General features: G+C 37.5%; 1 protein-coding gene across 3 annotated transcripts in view; it reads right to left on the bottom strand.

The window, feature by feature from the left end:
• The window catches only part of LRRC1 (leucine rich repeat containing 1), a 129,642-nt gene that overhangs the window by 78,907 nt on the left and 30,424 nt on the right, over nucleotides 1-20,311 (bottom strand). For all 3 annotated transcript variants that reach the window (XM_055330819.1, XM_055330821.1, XM_055330820.1), the window contains exon 2: nucleotides 929-1,046. In XM_055330819.1, the coding sequence (XP_055186794.1) occupies nucleotides 929-1,046 (118 nt within the window). The remainder of the gene's footprint in view (nucleotides 1-928; nucleotides 1,047-20,311) is intronic.

Here is a 20,311-nt window from a genome sequence, read left to right as displayed (position 1 = left end):
AGATTTTTGTAGGAAAGCAAAAACAAAACACAAAACAGGCATGTAATATGAGAGCAGGAAAAAGATCATCCTTTTTATAAATAATTCAGAATACACTACAGCCTCTCCTGAAGAACTTATACCAGAATCTTTGTGAGAACTACAACTCCATCTCAAAAGACAGGACCACTGAGAGCCCCTATTTTAACTTAAAGTAATTGATCATGTGTGCTATAACAGGCAGGGGTACCAGCCCACTCCACAAGTGCTGTTGGGGCTATAAAACATGAGGTTACACCAGGGTACCTATTCAAAAGTGAAAGGTTAAACAGGCTATAAATATCCTATTAGAATGTCTGATAAAAAAAAAAAAGGAAGCACTTCATCATTCTAGTGAAATCTGGAAATCAAAATAAACTCACAAATACACCATATAAACTCAAATGGGCAGAACCACCAGTGGCCTAATTAGAAATAATTAAACTGACAGAGATGCCCGGACGACAAGTTGCTCTGTTCCAATACAGGGAGGCAGATTCTCATAGCAGCATACTGGCAACTGAGAAACGGCTGGAGGAATCAACTTCCCCCAGTCCTCTGAGGACTGGACAAATGACCACACCAATAGCTCTCCATGTCACAATCAGTAAAACGAGGCAGCTGGGCTATATTATTTCCAGTCCACTCTCCGACTCTCTAAATCAGACTGATCCTACTTTGCAAAAATCATCACCTAAAAGCTGCATTATGAAATATTTTTGGTGAACACCTCCAAGCTGACTACACCATTCAATCATGGCATTAATTTTATCCCCAAATTTATACATAGCTTTCCCATATTCATCAGAAAAGTTACCTCCAGTGGCCTTCATCCAACTTTATTGACTAAAACACCGCCCCTAGCACCAGAAGAGACACATGAACAATTCAAGTGGAATCTTTCTCTTACCATTTCGAGAAACATCAAGTTCCACCAGCTGCATGAAGTTTGCTATTTCTGGAGGGAGCCGCTGAATTTCATTATCACTAAGTCCAAGCTTCCGTAATTTGACTAGCTGGAAAAATTGCTGAAAGACAAAAGAGTTCACGTGGGTCTCACATATATTTGCAATGTAAACCTTCTGCCCAATATGAAATGTAAAACACTATCTTTTAAAAACTAGCGAGGATTGTACTGATATCAATTTCCTCCCTTTGATATCTTAACAGTCATGTAAAGACACTGCCACTAGGATAAACTGGGCACAAAGGACATCTCTGTACTATTTTTGCAACTTCCTATCAATCTACAATTATCTCAAAAGTTTTTGAAAATGAATAAATAGCTCAATGAGAATGGTAATTATTCCTTTAAGCTATCCAATGGAAAAAAAAAAAGCTATCCAATGGGTAGTCACATTTTCTACTTATAGAAGCTGATATTAGATCTGCAGTATTAGGGGCACCTGGGTGGCTCAGTGGTTGAGCATCTGCCTTTGGCTCAGGTCATGATCCTGGGTCCTGGGATAGAGCCCTGCCTCCCTGCAGGGAGCCTGCATCTCCCTTTGCCTTTGTCTCTGCCTCTCTCTTTGTATCTCTCATGAATAAATGAATGAAATCTTAAAAAAAAAAATCTGCAGTGTTAAATAAACATATGTAAAAATTAGAAAATATTTTTAAAAGATATTTTAATAGGAATTACTGTGAATCAGAAAAATATATAAATACCCCACAGATGTGTAAAAGGGAAAAAATTGTTTTTGACCAATCTAAAACAAAGTCTGCGCTGGATACTTCCATGAACCATGGCACACTGGGCACATGCCTTTTTCCTCACACCTTTTAAAATTGTACTAAAATGACACTAAAAGAATTTATACAGAAACAGATATAAATACAGAAGTATGAAATAAATGCATGAAGACAATTAAAATTGAGAAGGGAGAAGCAGCACACTAGACATGCCACAAAATCCTTGAGGCCAGAAAACAGATGAACAAATGGGAACAAAAGAATCCAAACAAAACTGAAATCCAAGCTTGTGGAATGAGGAGTCAATAGGAAATTAGGACCAGGTGATCTTGGAAGGAGGGAGAACTGGTTGAAAATTTATATAAAGAACAGATAGGTCCCCATATATTTTTCTCTGCCCTGCAGAGCCAGGCAGGAGATCAGAAATTTCCTCTCTAAAAGAGTTGACTCTAAACACAGCTGAGGGCAAGGGGTGAGGCACCCTACTAAAAAGTGGGGGACTGAGTCAAAGCTTGATCAGTGAGATCCCACTCTCTTCCTCCAGTCAAGCTCCCACACATGAGAACAGACCCCACAGATGAGAATTACAGTATCAGAGAGGCCCCTGGTTATAAGCCCCACCCATGCACACACAGCTTGCAACCATCTCCCCCCCAGCCCCGCCCACACTGTCTCACCCCTCTCAAGTGTCAGGGTCTTTCATTTAAGCAAAAGCCAAGGTTCTCTAGACTTGAGGAAAGCCCCTAATATGTTTGAGAGTACCTGTGTGCCTGCACTTCAAATATGAAGCAAATATGATGTGGGGAGCAGAAAAGAATTTCATCAACCAAAAAATGTAATTAACACCCTCAGAGGAATAAGAGAAAATGAAGCAACATGATACTTTTTAAAAAGCAAGCTTCAGAAAAGAAATAAGCTTTTAGAATTTTTTTAAAGTGTAGTATTAATAAAAGAACCCGATAAAAGAGGTGGAAAAGTTAACAAAATCCCTCAGAAAGTAGAATAAAAAGACTATAAGACAAAGAAATGGGAGAGAAAAAAGGAAAATTCGAGGATCTGTCTACAAGGTACAACCAATTAACAGCTATTCCAAAAAGAGAACAGAGGGGACTTTCAGAATATGCATTTTTTGCTTTGGAAAAGTCCACTTCAAGGCCAATAAAATCAATGACAGAGACATGTCAGAATACCAAGAAAGAGAACATTTCAGAACTCCAGAAACAAGAAGATTCCAAAAGTAGGGGTGGGGGTCATAATGAAGAACCGGGAATCAGAAAGGTGCTGGACTCCAAAGCAGACTTGACAGTAAGAAGGCCATGGAGCAATGCCTTCAAAATTGCAACAAAACAATATTCTCGATCTAAAATTATATATCCAACCAAACCATCAATCAAGTATGATGACAAAATAAAGACATTTTTAGACATGCATGGTCTCAAAAAAATGTATCTTCCTTGCACCTCAGGATTCCATTAAATGTAAGCATAAATCTCAAAGGAAGAGGAATTGAGATCTAGCAATCAGAAAATCAACAAAAGAGAGAGACAAAATAAATTCCCAGGATAGAACAATCCAGAGACTTCCAAGATGTCAGCTGAGCAGCAGGCCCTGAGAGGGACCAGTCCACATTGCAGAGCCTCTGGGAGGCCCAGTGGAAAGATTTTGTGGGGGTAAACATGCATTTGTGAAATGATCTGATCAAGATTTGTTTGTTGATAAATTAGAAACAGAAAAAAACAAAGTAAGCAAAGAAGGGGGGAGTTATTAATTTCAGGAAAAATATAAAGTATGAGAAGATATATTCATAATATAAATTTAAGACTTGATTATGAATACTTAGTTTTAATATCTACATGTTGATAAAAACGAGATTTGTGTTATGTCAATATTTAGAGGATGGAGAAGAAACTATAAAGGCTAAAGTCTCATTCCATAGAAAGAAATCAAAAGATAACTACAAAATGAAAAAAAAAAAATCAAACTAAGAGCAAGCTTAGCAATTTAGGGGAATCCAGCATTAAAACAGCCAAGAGCTGGGGGTTCTTAAGAGCCAAAAACTGGAGTTGGGGAAGGCAAGAGGTTACTGTTCTTCACTGTCACACTATGAGGCTTGTTGGATTTTTTTAAAAAGCTATTTGCACATATTATTTTGCTAAAACAGAAATTGAATTTACCAAGGAAAAAGTCTCTACTAAGATTACGGGCTGCTCCAAATGATAATTTGAAAGATGCTAACACTTAATATATACTTCTATAATCAAAAAGAAGGTACTGTCATTTAGGAAGTAGTTGGGCAATACATAGAACATAAGTTTTCAAGTTCACTGATATAGTGACGATACTTTTGAGCATCTGTCCTTGTAATAAAATTGAAAATGAGAAACACAAGCTATAATGCACAATATATCTTTGCATTATTATCAGCAAAAATGAAAACCTGGAAAACATACATATCAAATAAGGAAAATGATAAGCATGTTATTAAAAAATTTAATATCAAGTAAGCAACAAAAATAATTACTATAAATACCATAGAACTTGAAAAAATTTATAATGCAAATTTTTAAAAAGAAAAAAATACAGGTATACGATGTACAAAAGCACATGTGCATGTTGTTGACAGGAAGGAAACAAAGTTATTTCAAGTGATAAGGAAAATGCATAAACAACTAAATTATTTTTTGACAAAAAAGAAAAACATTTTTAAATGAAATGATGGATCTCAACAAATGAATGCTACCAATTAGCTGTCTATAATAATGAAAGTGCTCAATGAAAGAACTAATCCTTTGGATTTCTTTAATCATACAGTTGAGATTTAATTTCTTAAGGAAAGGTATTGAAATTCCTTTATGCTGGTTGTACGAAAGCATTAGCTGACACAAAAGCCATTCAAAAGAGTCACATATCTGAATAATTGAGCTTATGCCAATTGTTCAAAGAGTCTGACAGTTTCATAATGCATCAATGTGTTTACTCGAGCATGAAAAGCTCACTTTATTTTCCAGGAAAGATATAATAGCAACGGCACAAAACCATCACCAATTCTATACATTCAGGAACCATTCAGAAATAATACAAGAGACCAAGTCACTAAGGTACTTAAATCTGCAGTGAATAATAAGTTAGCTTCACAACTGTGGAAACAACAGCATGCAAATCCCCACGTCTAGTAGAAATCATAACAGCAGGCAAATTTAAGTTTTGTTCTGCATGTTAAAAGCATCCTCAAAGAGACTGTCACCAACACTATTTTATTCAACCTGAGAAGCACATAATGCACGCATGTAAAAACAACCCTATCTAACAGGATCCCAAAATGAAAATAGTAATTCCTAAATCCTTCCCTCATTACCCTGATGAGATCTTAATTTAGCACCCAACCAAAATTAACAACTTTCTTATAAAATGGACATGATGCCACTAAGACTTTATTAAATACTCAAGTTTCCAACTTCCTCAAATAGGGGGGAAAAAACCAACAAGCTATATAAGCCCTTCTGCCTTCTCTTTGACATTAACCAGGGCACTTGAAGAACAATTCATGTAGCTGTCTTGGCAGGGCGCCGCGGAGAGGACTGGTCATGTGACACAACACACAGACACCATTCTTCAACTATACCATGTTTGATTACAGCACCCTGGCCCACTTTAGAGGACACTGTGTACAATTACATGCAAAGGAACCCAAAATGCCTTGGCTCGTTATGCCACACTACAGCCTTCTTATAGCCACCCTTGTTTTTAGTAGATGCAGAGCCTTTAATTTGGCTGTACAACTCGTTTCCTTTTCCCATTCACCATTTCTGACAAGATTCTTTTTCACTCTTTTTTGGTAGAATGTTAGTGACCCCCTTCTTAGAAAGGGACATTGGAGTATTCCTGGGCTACAGAGGTGGTTCAACATCCACAAATCAATCAATGTGATATACCACATTAATAAAAGAAAGGATAGGAACCATGTGATCCTCTCAATAGATGCAAAAAAAAAAGCATTTGACAAAGTACAGCATCCATTCTTGATAAAAACCCTCAACAAAGTAGGGCCAGAGGGAACATACCTCAACATTATAAAGGCTATATATGAAAGACTCAGAGCAAATATCATCCTCAATGGGGAAACCTGACAGCTTTTCCCCTAAGGTGACAGGGATGTCCACTGTCACCACTCTTGTTCAACATAGTATTAGAAGTACTATCCGATTGCCTCAGCAATCAGATAACAAAAAGATATAAAAGGCATCAAATCGGCAAAGAAGTCAAACTTTTACTCTTCGTAGACAACATGATACTCTACAAAAAAACCCAAAAGGCTCTGCCAAAAAATTGCTAGAACTCATAGGAATTCAGCAATGTGGTAGGATATAAAATCTTTGGTAGGATATAAAATCCATACATACACTAAAACTGAAGCTAAAGAAAGAGAAATCAAGAAGGTATCAATCCCATTTATGACTGCACCAAAAACCGTAAGATACCTAGGAATGAACCTAACCCAAGAGGTAAAGGATCTATATGGTGAAAACTATAGAACACTTATGAAAAAAACTGAGGAAGACACAAAGAAACGTAAAAGTATTCCATGCTCATGGACTGGAAGAACAAATGTTAAAATGTCTACGCTACCCAAAGCAATCTACACATTCAATGCAACCGCTTTCAAAATGCCATCGGTATTTTCAACAGAGCTGGAACAAACAATCCTAAAGTTTGTAGGGTGTCACTCAAATGGTACTGGCACAAAACAGACACATAGATCAATGGAACAGAATAAAGAGCCCAGAAATGGACTCTTAACTATATGGTCAACTAATCTTTGACAAAGCAGGAAAGAATAGCCAATGGAAAAAAGTCTCTTCAACAAATGGTGTTGACAAAATTGGAAAGAATGTAACTGGACCACTTTCTTACACTATACACAAAAATAAACTCATAATGGATGAAAGACCTAAACGTGAGACAGGAATCCATCGAAATCCCAGAGGAGAACCCAGACAGCAACCTCTGTGACCTCGGCCACAGCAATGTCTTGCTAGACACGTCTCCAAAACCTAGGGAAACAAAGGCAAAAATGCGCAATTGGGACTTCATCAGGATAAAAAGCTTTTGCACAGCAAAAGAAATAATCAACAAAACTAAAATGCAATCTACAGCATGGGAGAAGATACTCACAAATGACATATCAGATAAAGTGTTAATTTCCAAAATCTATAAAGAACTTGTCAAACTCGGGATCCCTGGGTGGCGCAGCGGTTTAGCGCCTGCCTTTGGCCCAGGACGCGATCCTGGAGACCCGGGATTGAATCCCACGTCAGGCTCCCGGTGCATGGAGCCTGCTTCTCCCTCTGCCTGTGTCTCTGCCTCTCTCTCTCTCTCTCTCTCTCTCTCTCTGTGACTATCATTAAAAAAAAAAAAATTTAAATTAAAAAAAAAAGAACTTGTCAAACTCAACACCCAAAAAACAAAAAATCCAGTCAAGAAATGGGCAGAAAACATGAACAGATATTTCTCCAAAGAAGACATACAAATAGCCAACAGACACATGAAAAAATGCTCAACATCATTTGGCCTCAGGGAAATACAAATCAAAACCACAATGAGATACCACCTCACACCTATCAGAATAGTTACATTACCAACTCAAGAAACAAAGGATGTTGGCAAGGATGAGAAGAAAAAGGAACCTTCTTACACTGTTGGTGGGAATGCAAACTGGTGCAGCCACTCTGCAAAACAGTTTGGAGGTTCCTCAAAAGTTAAAAATAGAGCTACCCTACAGCCCAGCAAATTGTACTTCCAAGTATTTATCCAGAAGATCCAAACACAGTGATTCCAAGGGTCACATGCACCCCAATGTCTATAGCAGCAATGTCCAAATAGCCAAAATGTGGAAAAAGCCCAGATGTCCATCAATAGACGACTAGATAAAGAAGATGTGGTGTGTGTGTGTGTGTGTGTGTGTGTGTGTATCTACACATACATACATACATATATACACAATGGAATAGTCCTCAATCAAAAAGAATGAAATCTTGCCATTTGCAATGACGTGGATGGAACTAGAGGGTACTATGCTAAGCAAAATAAGTGAGTCATAAAAAGATAAATACCATATGATTTCATTTCTATGTGGAATTTAAGAAGCAAAACAGATGAACATGGGAGAAGAGAAGGAAACATTTAAAAAAAAGTTTTTTAAAGGGAAGGATAAAAACAGAAGGCAAACCATAAGAGACTCTTAACTCTAGTAAACAAACTGGAGGGGAGGTGGGTGGGGAGACGGGGTCATTGCATGATGGGCAAGAAGGAGGGCACTTGATGTAATGAGTACTGGATGCTATATGCAACCGTGTGAATCAGTAAATTTTACCCCCGAAACTAATAATATACTATATGTTAACTAAATTGAATTAAATAAAAAATTTAAGAAAAAGAAAGGGACATAGGAGATCTTAGTCCTAAAAGAACTATGTTCTTTTTAATTACTACATGGCCAAGGATCAGTCAATTGTCTCCCCATTGCCCAAACTTCTCCTCCTCAGAGTAAACATAAATCATTGTTCTAGATTCATCTGGAAGACAATAGCATAAAGAATGTTATTAAACTCCTGAAAAACTGTTGGACTCCATCTAGAATGACACCAAATTGACTCACAATTTCCCTTCCTAGGCATTCTAATACTTCAACTAAATGGTGACCCTTTTCATTCTATGTTAACTCTCAACACATTCCTAACTCCTGTACCCTTTGACCTAAACTCTGTTTTTGGCCAACCTCCTTGATAAAGATATGGTAAACCAATGGTTCTAATCTTGAGGTAGGATGAACAATTGTTACATCAGTACAGATGACCCTTGAAAAACACAGGTTTGAACTTTTTCAATAAATACAGTACAGCACGATAAATGTATTTTCTCTCCCTTATGATTTTCTTAATAACATTTACTTTTCTCTAGTTTACTTTATTCTAAGAATATAGTATATAATACATATTAGCATCCAAAATTCATATCAATCTATTGTTTATGTCATATGTAAGTCTTCTGGTCAACAGTAGGCTATTAGTCAAGTTTTGAGGGAGGCAAAAGTTATATACAGATTTCTGACTGTCCTTGGGGATGAGGGGTGACACCCATGTTGTTCAATGGTCAACTGTATATCATTTGTGTCATCCAGCAGTGTTCTTTTCTGTGAGATTTTTAAAAAGTTACTGTAACTTTATTACCCAGAAATTTTATTCCTTGGTATATAACTTATTCTTTTATTTAATATAACTTATTCTTAAAAAAATTCTCACATTATTCCAGAATACATAAAAGAATGTGCTTGGCAAAATTATTTGTAATTGCCCAAAACTATAAATAACTCAAATATCCATCAGTAGATCTAACAGAGAGGGAATATACCTTATTCTACATAGCAATCAAAATAAAAGCTTACTATTAGTCATTATAGGAAGGAATCTTAGAAATAATATTAAGCAAATGAAACTTTCACAAAAGAAAGCATACTATATTATTCCACTTGAAAAATCACCAAAACTAAACTATTTTGTTTAGAGATGTACACAGAGGTGGTAAAAACTATAAAGAAAAGCAAAGAAGTGATTCCTATGAAATTGGGTTAGTGGCCACCTGTAGGTGTAAGGGAGAAGACTATGATCAGGAAGGGTATGAGATGGACTTCTGGAGTCCAAGCAATGTTTGTTTGTTTGTTTTAAGATTTTATTTATTCATGGGAGACAGAGAGGCAGAGATGCAGGCAGAGGGAGAAGCAGGCTCCTCACAGGAAGCCTGATGCAGGACTTGATCCCAGAACCCTGGGATCACACCCAGAGCAAAAGACAGATGCTCAACCGCTGAGCCACCCAGGTGTCCCTTTTTTGTTTGTTTTTGTTTTTGTTTTTTTAAGATTCAAGCAATGTTAAATATCTTAACCTGAGTGGTAGTTACAAGTATTCATTCTATAATTTGTTATAAACTGTACATTTATACCCTATGCATTTTGCTATGTATTTGTTTTATTTCACAATAAGAATAGTTTCTAAAGTTTTAAACTACTTACTAATCAGGAAGGAAAATACTAGACAATTAGCACCAAGGACATCAAATTCTTTAACTCATCATAGTTAATGGTAACAAAAAGCAATGACACTATACCTCGAGGAGAAATAAAATGACCATAGTGATCAAAAACACCATCAGTAAGGATAATGTTATCAGCAATATGATATAGCATTTAACATCTACTAAGGAATTCTCTGTGCTTGGCAGTAGGCTAAGAACTTTACAGGGGTTACACTCTTTAATCATCTCAACGTTGCCACCATGCTGATACCTACATGTATCAGTTAACTCTGGCTGCATAACGAACCATCACAAATTGTAAAACAACTTTTTTTTTTTTAAATTTTTCACATTCTGTGGGTTGGCTGGGCAGTTCCTCTGCTGCTTTCATCTGAGCTCACTCATGCAACTGTTAGAGTCAGCTAAAGGGTCAGAAAGGCTGGAAGATCCATCCTGGCCCTCTTCTTACAGTCTGGCAATTAGTGCCAGCTGTCAGCTAAGCACCTGTTTGCCACACAACCTCTGTCCTCTCCCTTATGATACAGCGGTTTCCCTACATGAGGCTCTCCAAACAGAATTCAACAGTGGCAAAAGAAGAGGCTGCAAGGACTTTTGGGGCCTAAGCCCTGAAATGTGCATGCTGTCATTTGTGCCACATTCAGGGGGTTGGAGAATTAGTCTGTACTAGTAGGTGGATGCAGCAGCAAAATTCACACTGAAAAGAGGCATGGGATGGGAGAAACCTGGTAGATTAAGTGGCCTACTACAAAGTAGGTAGGAACCTCAGTTATGCCACAGAAAAACATATATAAAACCTGGATAGATTATCCTAGAAAATTCTATGTTGGATCACAGAGCAATGACTTTTCTAAAGAAAATTCAAACAGAAAATAAAACAATTTATTGCACAAACTTTGGCTAAGATTTTTGATTCGTGAGAAAGATATAGGTAAAGGGAAATCCCCAAGAAGTATTCACAGAATAGTGATAGAATAGTGATAGAATCAGTTGTCTGTGACTTGCAGAGAATTCAAATAATCATATTTCACATCTAAGATCTGAATTTGAAAGAGTTCTAGCAAACACTCAAAAATGAGAACTACTGATGAAAGAAGTGTTAACATGACTTTTGTGTGTGTGTGTGTGTGTGTGTGTGCTTTGGTAAAGTGTTACACAATGGGAATGTCCCTAGGTGAATCACTTTGTACCCTTGTTAAAAAAAAAAAAAAAAAAATCAAATGATTGAAGGGCTCTTTTTAATTCCAAAACTTATAGGATTGCGTTTCCAAATACCCTCAGTGTACCTTAAGAAAAATGAAAATCCTATTAGCACACAATACAATAAGCATGAGGTTAAAAATGCATAAAATTACAGAAAGTAGATTAGTGGTTGCCTAGGAAATGGAAAATGATTGCTAATGGCTATGGGGTTTCTCTTGGGATGACAAGAATATTCTAAACTTCTATATACTAACAACCACGCGATCATGCACTTTAAATGGGTAAACTGTCTATATAGTATATGAGTCATATCCCAATAAGGATGCCAAACCAAGAACAGGATTGGCAGACACCAATGAAGAAGGAATCCCTTTTGGTAATAAAAAACTAAGTGAGGGACACCCAAACACCTTATGTAGTTGAATCCCAGTTTTTGATCTCTAGTTAACAGATAAGAAAACTGAGGCTTCCACCACATTTAGTGGCTTCCCTAACACTGCTGCCGGTTAATAACATTCTTTAAGGAAAATTCTAAAACATGATCACTTTGGAAAATCACAGAATAATAACACACTCAGGTAACTAACTGGAAAAAAAAATTTGGGAATGTATATTCTAATTAGCTAAATAAAATAAAGTCAGGGAAAGGGGGAGTTTTAGGCTCCAAAAGGGATAAGGAGTAAAACTGTGCCAATACGGTATTTCGTCTTGATTAATGAGTTGAAAGGGAAAGGAAAGGGCATGCTAATGAAACCAGCATGTAAGAGCACATAAGTAGTGTTGCTGCCTATTAGATCCAGGCCAAAAGAGTAGACATAAAAGGAAAGTAATCTAGACAGATAAGAAAATGAATCAACTTTTAGAGGATCATGGGCAGGGCGAGGAAATTCCAGATAAAGCCTTAGGCAAGGGGAAGGCTGACAAAGACAGGGAAAGCAGTAGACAGAAATCTGAAACAACTTTATAATATGATATAGCAAAAGAGCATATAAAGTAAAAAGGCTGGTCCAGTGTAGGGGCACAGGGGAAGGTATCACCCAGCACCAGGACAGTCCTGGTAAAATTAAAAAAAAAAAAATCAGTCTATTGAACTGGCAATTTTTTTTTAAACAATCTTCAGATAAACATAGAACTGTATTCAAAAGAAAGTCACAAATACTTAAGAATTTGAAACACTGACTTACAAAATTGAAAGCTTATATCCATGCACTATTGCATGGACCAGGTAACAGGTAATAAACATAAAAGGAGATAAAGGTTTAACTCCTCAATACAACTAACCACTTCCTCTATAGTCTGAAGCAGGAAGAAATATATTTCCTTGCCCATTTATTTAGCAAATAAATGAAACAGATCATAGGCAAAAAGTCTCCGGTTTTAAAATATAATTTTTTAAACCTGGTTCATGATTTAGCAGCACAGGTACCCCTTCTTTGTGCAACAAAGAAAAAAGTGTGGGCTCTTGTCCTTACATGGCCCTAAAAGGTCATAGGTAAATCAAATTTCAGAGAAGCAAATCAGTTTCCCACTGAGCACTGGTGTCTGTACTTCAGCATTTAGAATAAAAATGCTTACATTTACTTTGCTTAAAATATTTCCCTTTCCAATTTTCCTGTCTCTGGGCTCCACTAATAATTTTATCCTCTCTCATTTGTTAACATAGCTGCATGTTTTCAATGTGCTTTCATACATCATCAAGCTATAACCATTAATGGACCCTAACAAAGATATTAATGCCTTAAGGGTACTCCCCACCACCAACAATTAAAATAGCTCAGGAGTGAATCACTTTGAAAATCATGAAACCAGGAACATTTTATTTATTGTGCTGTGATCAGAAGAATAGGTGAGGCTGGTAGTGGTATTTGCAATGATTTAGAAAAGAAAAACCTTTGTTAAAATGAAGATTAATTATGTGCTTGCTTCAGTAGCACATACACTAAAAGCAGCATAAATCAGAACAGCATTACTTTACTGAGAACCTGAGTGGACAAGCCAAGGACATGGAAGGACATGCTAATGGCACAGATAGAGACTTGTCAAGACTTGGATTGAGCACAGAGAAGGGCCGAATATGACAAAGTAGGAAAAAAATATCAACCTGAAACACTATAGGGGAAGAATTAAACACAAGGTAATAAATTCAAGCACTGAACTATTACATGGCCACTAAAAATCTTGTTTCTCTATTAGGACTATATCAAAATAAAAAGCTTCTGCATAGCAAAGGAAATCAACAAAATAAACAGGCAACCTACTAAATGGAAAAAGACATTTGCAAAGATGCATCTGTACCTCCAACCTTTATAGATCCAAAATATATAAAGAACTTATACAACTCAACACTAAAACAAAACAAAACCTGATCTAAAAAATGGGCAGAGGACCTGCATCGACATTTTTCCAAAAAAGACATCCAGACGGCCAACAGTCACTTGAGAAGATGTTCACTCATTAATCAGGAAAATGTAAATCAAAACTACAAGACATCACTCCACACCAGTTAGAATGACTAATATCAAGAAGACAATAAACAAGTGTTGGTGAGGATGTGGGGAAAAAAGGAACTCTTGTGCAACACTGGTGGGAATGCAAACTGCCACAGCTTCTGTGGAAAACCACATGGAGTTTCCACAAAGAATTAAAAATATAAATACCACATGATGCAGTAATTCTAATACTGGATATTTACCCAAGGAAAATGAAAATACTAATTTGAAAAAATATATGTATCCCTATGTTTGTTTATTGCAGCATTATTTACAATATCCAAGATATGGAACCAACCTGAGTGTCTATTGGTAGATGAATGGATAAAGAAGATGTCACATTCACATGCGCGCATGTGTGCGCGCACACACACACAGGAATATTACTCAGCCACAAAAAAGAATGAGATCTTGTCATCTGCAACAACATGGATGGACCTAGAGGGTATAATGCTAAGTGAAATAAGAGAAAGACAATATTATATGATTTTACTTATATATGGAATCTAGAAAATAAAACATACAACAAAAAAATTAGGCTTTTAAATACAGAGAACAAACTGGTGATTGCCAGAGGGGACGTAGGTGGGGGCAGAGTGAAAGAGATAAAGGGGATTAAAAGATACAAACTTCCAGTTATAAAATAAATAAACCACAGGGATGAAAATTACAGCACAGGGAATAGAATTAATAATGTTGTATGGTTACAGATGGTGACTACACTTATTATGGTGAGTATCAAGTAATGCATGGAATTGTCAATTCAGTATGTTATACATATGAAACTAATATAATATTGTATGTAAATTATACTTCAATAAAAATGTAAAAGTCATGTTTCTGATGAGTATTTAATAATACAAATAAATACATGTATTCTAGGGTTCTCAAAAAAGAATCTAAATTTGTATACACAGTATAATCCCTACTTTGCTTATACATAATGGACTTTTAGGGAAAAACTTTTTTAAATTTATTTATTATAGTTTTAGGTGGTTAACATACAGTGCAATATTGGTTTCTGAGGGGAAAAAAACTACTTTTAAAAGGTAAATTTTCAGGCAGCCTGGGTGGCTCAGCGGTTTAGCGCCGTCTTCAGCCCAGGGCCTGATCCTGGAGACCCGGGATCAAGTCCCGCATCAGGCTCCCTGCATGGAGCCTGCTTCTCACTCTGCCTCTTTCTCTGTGTGTCTCTCTCATGAATAAATAAATAAAATCTTTAAAAAATGTGTCTTTAAATAAATAAATAAATAGTCAACTAGGCTGTTTTATGATCAGTCATGCTATACCAATAAGATCAAAGATTTCTATGAATCAGATTCCTATGAAAGGTTCCTATGAATCCATTCATAAGAATAGATTCTTCAGGGAAATTATGTTAGGAATATTGTTTCTGAATTTTCCCAGGAAATACACCAATCTTTGGATCAACAAACAGTTCCTCTGAAGTAACAAGCTCAGCTAAGAAAAGAGATGGGCCCTTGTCTTGAAAGTACAGAATATCTTAGACTGCCCATTAGTTAATGTTTCTCACTTCCTGAAGCAATAAATGGATACCCTCCCTAGTCAACGTTTGATCTTTCTGGATAGCAAGCAAGAAATGGAAGAATTCAGTCACTGACACAGCATTTCAAAAATTAATCTGAGTTACCAGCATACGATCATTCAAGAATGGCACATGATCTTCTAAGGCAACATTTAATGTCACTTTCAGCATGTACTAATTATAAGTAAAGGGGAAAGAGAAGAAGTGTGTCTCATAGTCGGTAATGCTCAAGATGACTAAATTGTTTTAAACCATTATCAAGAGACCTTGAAGGGTGGAGGGAAGGACCTCACTAACCACTGAGTACATATGGCATTTTGGCATATTGCAGCCATGAACCCGTCTCTAACAAACTGCTCCAGTGGGAGTCATAATGTTACTATATTTAGTTTGGAGAGTTGGTTTCAAGGAATTGCCAAGGTACTTTTCCAGAAGAGGCAGGAGTTCATCATCAAGTAGAATATAGCAGACACTAAAAGAACTAATAACCCAAGTATCAGATACATAACTACTGAAGTCTCACATGACTCCAAACAATTTAAATGTGCAACCTGATGTCTGCAGAGGCTAAGAAGTCAGTGTTAGGCCCTAACCACATTTCAGCCATTTAGAAATATAATGATCACTGTAGGGGATCCCTGGGTGGCTCAGCGGTTTAGCGCCTGCCTTCGGCCCAGGGCGTGGTCCTAGAGTCCTGGGATCAAGTCCCACATCAGGCTCCCGGCATGGAGCCTGCTTCTCCCTCTGCCTGTGTCTCTGCCTCTATGTCTATCATGAATAAATAAATAAAATCTTTAAAAAAAATAATAATGATCACTGCAGAATTTAATAGTGCAGAAGAGATTAACTTGTCCTAAAACATTTTCTACATATTCTAAATACACATGAGCTACAACATACATTTTGGCATTTCCACAATCACATTTTAAGATTAAAATTGTGTGATTTAGTAATTTGGGGAGAAGAGTGTCTCTCCACCTAGGTATGTTTGTGTTCCAAAGTATTTATAGCTCCTCTAAGAGAGCAGCCTTGCATCTTCAAACTAAGTCCTCCCTGATTTAAATTTCTCACACACACTAAATTCACACTGTTTCCTACTGGCTGACCAAAACAGTTGTGAAAAGCAAGATGAAATGGAAAAAAAAATGAGAGTAGACTCCCTAGCAACTCACAAACAGTTATTTAAAAACAAAACAGCTCATGCTGATTGCCACATTTTAGCCCCACAAAATGAACTAAATATTAAATTCTAATATTAATCCAGATGAAGAACCACAAACACAAGGCCTAATTTTGAAAACTTTCTGAATTGCCCTACTGTTTAAGGAACAAGAGAAACCATTAGTGTCCAACTGATTCTGCTCGACTCCCATGGTCTGCAGTTCCATCTGATTAAATGCTAAAGTCTAACAAGTCTGCTTTCTTTGTGGTGAGGAAAGGCAAAGCCCTCTCAGAGTCACATCTTTAAGCTGCTCCTTCTGACATTCTTTAAATTTTATTTTTACTGTTTACCAGAAACTTAGGTAAGAGGCCAAACTGACATTCCTAGGACTCATTTAATATAAGAATATACACCTCAATTAAGAAAAAAAAATGTACAGCAATAATGGATGGTGGCCTGTGGGCCACACAAAGAACCATTCCACTTACTAACCACAACATCTGTCTAAGGACATGGTTCGTTCATTGTGACAAAGATCTTCAAAAAAGTTCTGGCAGTGCGCTTGTATTGCTGATCTGCTGGTTCACCAGGATAAAGACTACAAACTAAGAACTCATTCATTCAGTACATCACCTCAAGAGTTCTCAGAGCCAGAAATCTCTTTGTGACATGAGATCAATAAGAACATTTGAGAAACATTCAAGAAAAAGGAAATGAGGGAATCCTAAAGGAAATGAACGAATCCCAAAATAAAGTATAAGAGACAACAGCATTCCTTCAGTTCCTGGACTTCCAGGAAATAAGCAACAGCTACCAAGTGTCCAGACAGAATGGCATGAACCATGCTGCATGCAATGTTCTGAGGTAGTTCTGTGTTCCCAAATTTCTGTGCTACTGCTCCAGCCTCCTAATCCCAGCTGAATGTAGCTTTCAACCCAGATATCTAGAATTCATTTATCTATATTGTGGCTCCCTGGAATCACCCTCCACAGCCTGGCAATCCTGAGGGATGACTCATCAAGGACTTCTTTGAGGAAAGAATATCTCTTATGTATAGGTTAAAGCAATTTAAAATTAAAATGCAAAAATAAAATAAAATAAAATAATTAAATTAAATTAAAATGCTACATTATATTACTCAGCCATTAGAAAGGATGAATACCTACCATTTGCTTCTATGTGGATGGAACTGGAGGGTATTATGCTGAGTGAAGTAAGTCAATTGGAGGACAATCATCATATGGTTTCAGTCATACGGGGAATATAAGAAATAGTGAAAAGGATTATAAGGGAAAGGAGAGAAAATGAGTGGTAAAAATTAGAGAGGGTGAAAAAACATGGGAGACTTCTAACTCTGGGAAACGAACAAAGGGTAGTGGAAGGGGAGAGGGGGCAGGGGCAATGGGGTGACTGGGTGATGGGCACTGAGGGGGACACATGATAGGATGAGCACTGGGCATTATACTATATGCTGGCAAATCAAACTTCAATAAAAAAAAAAGAAAAAAGAAAATGCTACATTATGAGAGTAGACTTTGAAAAGTCTAATTTCAAGAACTTTCTAACACTTTACTTTTAGTAAAAGCAGCTCTAAAATGCTTCTAATGTGAAATTAGAATTAATGGGAAATGCTTCTAATGTGCCAGGTGCTAGTCTAGGGACTCAGCATACATAATCTCATTTAATCCTGTAACTCTGAACCGGGCAACCACTTTAATTTCACACAAGTAATGAAATTGGAGCACAGAGAGTTTACATACCTGGACTCAGTTTACATGGGTGTGTCTACCTGTCCATTATAAACAGTAGGGCAAAAAAGCGCTGTGGAATCCAAGGTCTATAATTCCAATTCCCTAATCTACTGGCTGTCTGTGTGATCTCAAAGGAGTTGCTTCACGTCCATGCCTCGGCTTCCTCATCTGTAAAAGGGGGTAATAATAGCATCTATTTCTCACAGATCGGTAGTGATAATTATATGAGCGAATACAGGTAAAGTGTTTAGAACAGTGCCTGGCTGGCATGCGAGAAATGCTTAATTAATGTTAGCTATAATGACTCTTGCATAGCCACATAACACACCCTCCTACATATCCAAGTTAGTAAGACTCTTCAAATGTAAGACCTTTAGATCCAATGATAAATCCTGTTGCCTCTGGAGTATACAGGTAGGACAGAGCTCAATGCTGAACAGGAATGTCAATACATTTGAAGACTTCTTTCATTTTCAAAAGCAGAGAAGGACCACAAACAAAAAGGCATTATACACATAAATCAACAGATGGCTGGGGCCAAAAGTTTAAAGAGCCTCAGGAAAAGACCTAAGTATGAGCTAGCAAGTCCAGTAATCCACATTCTATCAAGTACTCGAGCTACTATCCAAACACAGCAAGTAAATTCAAAACAACTGTTTCATCAAATCATTAGAAACAAAATAGAGCAAAAAAGTAAACTGAAACTTACATGAAAGAGCTGTATTCGGGGAAGTTCAGTAACCTAGATAGTGTTTAGCTAGCTAATCAAGACTTAGGGTGGGTCTGACCTGGGCACAAAAGAAACACACAGTGGGAGGGGACCAGACGGCTGGAAGGTCTGACCTAGAGTAAAGGCTGAGTACAGCAGAGACCGCTGGGCAGCCCACAGCTCCCATGACAGACTGCCTGGCTCAGCACCACAGGGTGCTGCCCTGAGGCAGGACTCCTCTAGTTCTGGCCCTGCACAAGATGGCAAATGGACTCAACTAGATCCCTGAACTCCCTTCCAGTGCTAACAGTCGTTGATTCTAATTATGAAAAAGGAAGGGAAGAAAGCAGGTGACACAGATTACCCATGTTCTTTTCCTTGGCCTTTAAAATGAGAGCTTCCAACTCTCAAATGGGTTATGTTCCAAATTGCCATTTGTAGGTCACAGGTGGAAACTAAGAATGCACGCCCATATGCATAGGAACAACATTACTCGCCCCCAACCAGTATAAATGTGTCCTCTCAAAGCTTTCCAACGGCTATCCACTAGTTCCAGAATGAAGTAGAAACTCAATTTCATATTCAGGGAGCTCTTAACCTGGGTATCCTCTATACCATCAACATTTTTGTAGCTTTTGACAGCTTATAAAGTGCTTCCTTATATGTCATGCCACCAGAAGAACCACCCAGTGAGGAGTCAGTCATTGGGAATTTAACTTTAGAAAGGCAACATGGCACATAAAGCCACACCCATACCCAGCCTGTCTGGCTGCGAGTCCAGCATCCTGTCCTGTCTACCATTTGCCCCACAACTGCCCCAGTGGTCATTCTAAGTTCAGCTCCCACACCCACAGACCTATGCACCCCATGCTCCAGCCCCAGTGAATCACTTATCATGTATCATGCCTTTACTGTCCCAAACACCCTTTTCCACTACCAACATCTTAATCTCTATAACATTACAACCTCTCTCAAGCCTCTTTACCCAATTACCTAGGCAAAATTAAAACTGTTCCTCCAAAGCATTTTGTCTGTGCTCCTCCACTAGACGAATAAGCCCCTGTGGTAATAAACCATATCAACCACACCACTGTGTCTCTCGGAACACTTACCACAGTTCTACTACACAATAAATATCCAATGCACAGTTGTCCAGTGAAGTGGCCTAACACTATTTTGTCTGTTTTTTTATTAAAATATTTACTAGAAAATGAATGCTAAGTTCTAATTCAAGATATTTAGAGTATATCTATGGTCTGTAAGCTACACCAACCCCATACCCACAACCTCCAGTCAGGAAACAGGGAGGAGGGGTGCAGTTTTTGTGTCAGAATGGAGAGCACCAAACACTTCAAATTTTAAGAATTTCTGGGCAAATTGTTAAGTATATGGATTCCTAGGCCCCACCTCAGACTTGTGTGATCTGATAGTTTAACCAGTGCTCCCAGTTAATTCTTTTGATCAAGCAAGTTTTGGAAACACTGGCTTTGACTACTGGGTTTCGATCCTGGCTCCTATTAGAACCACAAAAGTATATCTTGCCGGAGATAAGGCCAGGGTTAAACCATACAATCATTGCGGGGGCAATATAGTCCCTAAGAGGATGAAAATTAATGGTTGGGTATTTTTAAAGTCTTGGCTATTATAATGGTCTGT

This window comes from Nyctereutes procyonoides, unplaced genomic scaffold, assembly GCF_905146905.1.
Source record: "Nyctereutes procyonoides isolate TBG_1078 unplaced genomic scaffold, NYPRO_anot_genome, whole genome shotgun sequence".
Lineage (NCBI taxonomy): Eukaryota > Metazoa > Chordata > Mammalia > Carnivora > Canidae > Nyctereutes > Nyctereutes procyonoides.
This window is presented reverse-complemented; position numbering and strand designations above follow the sequence as displayed.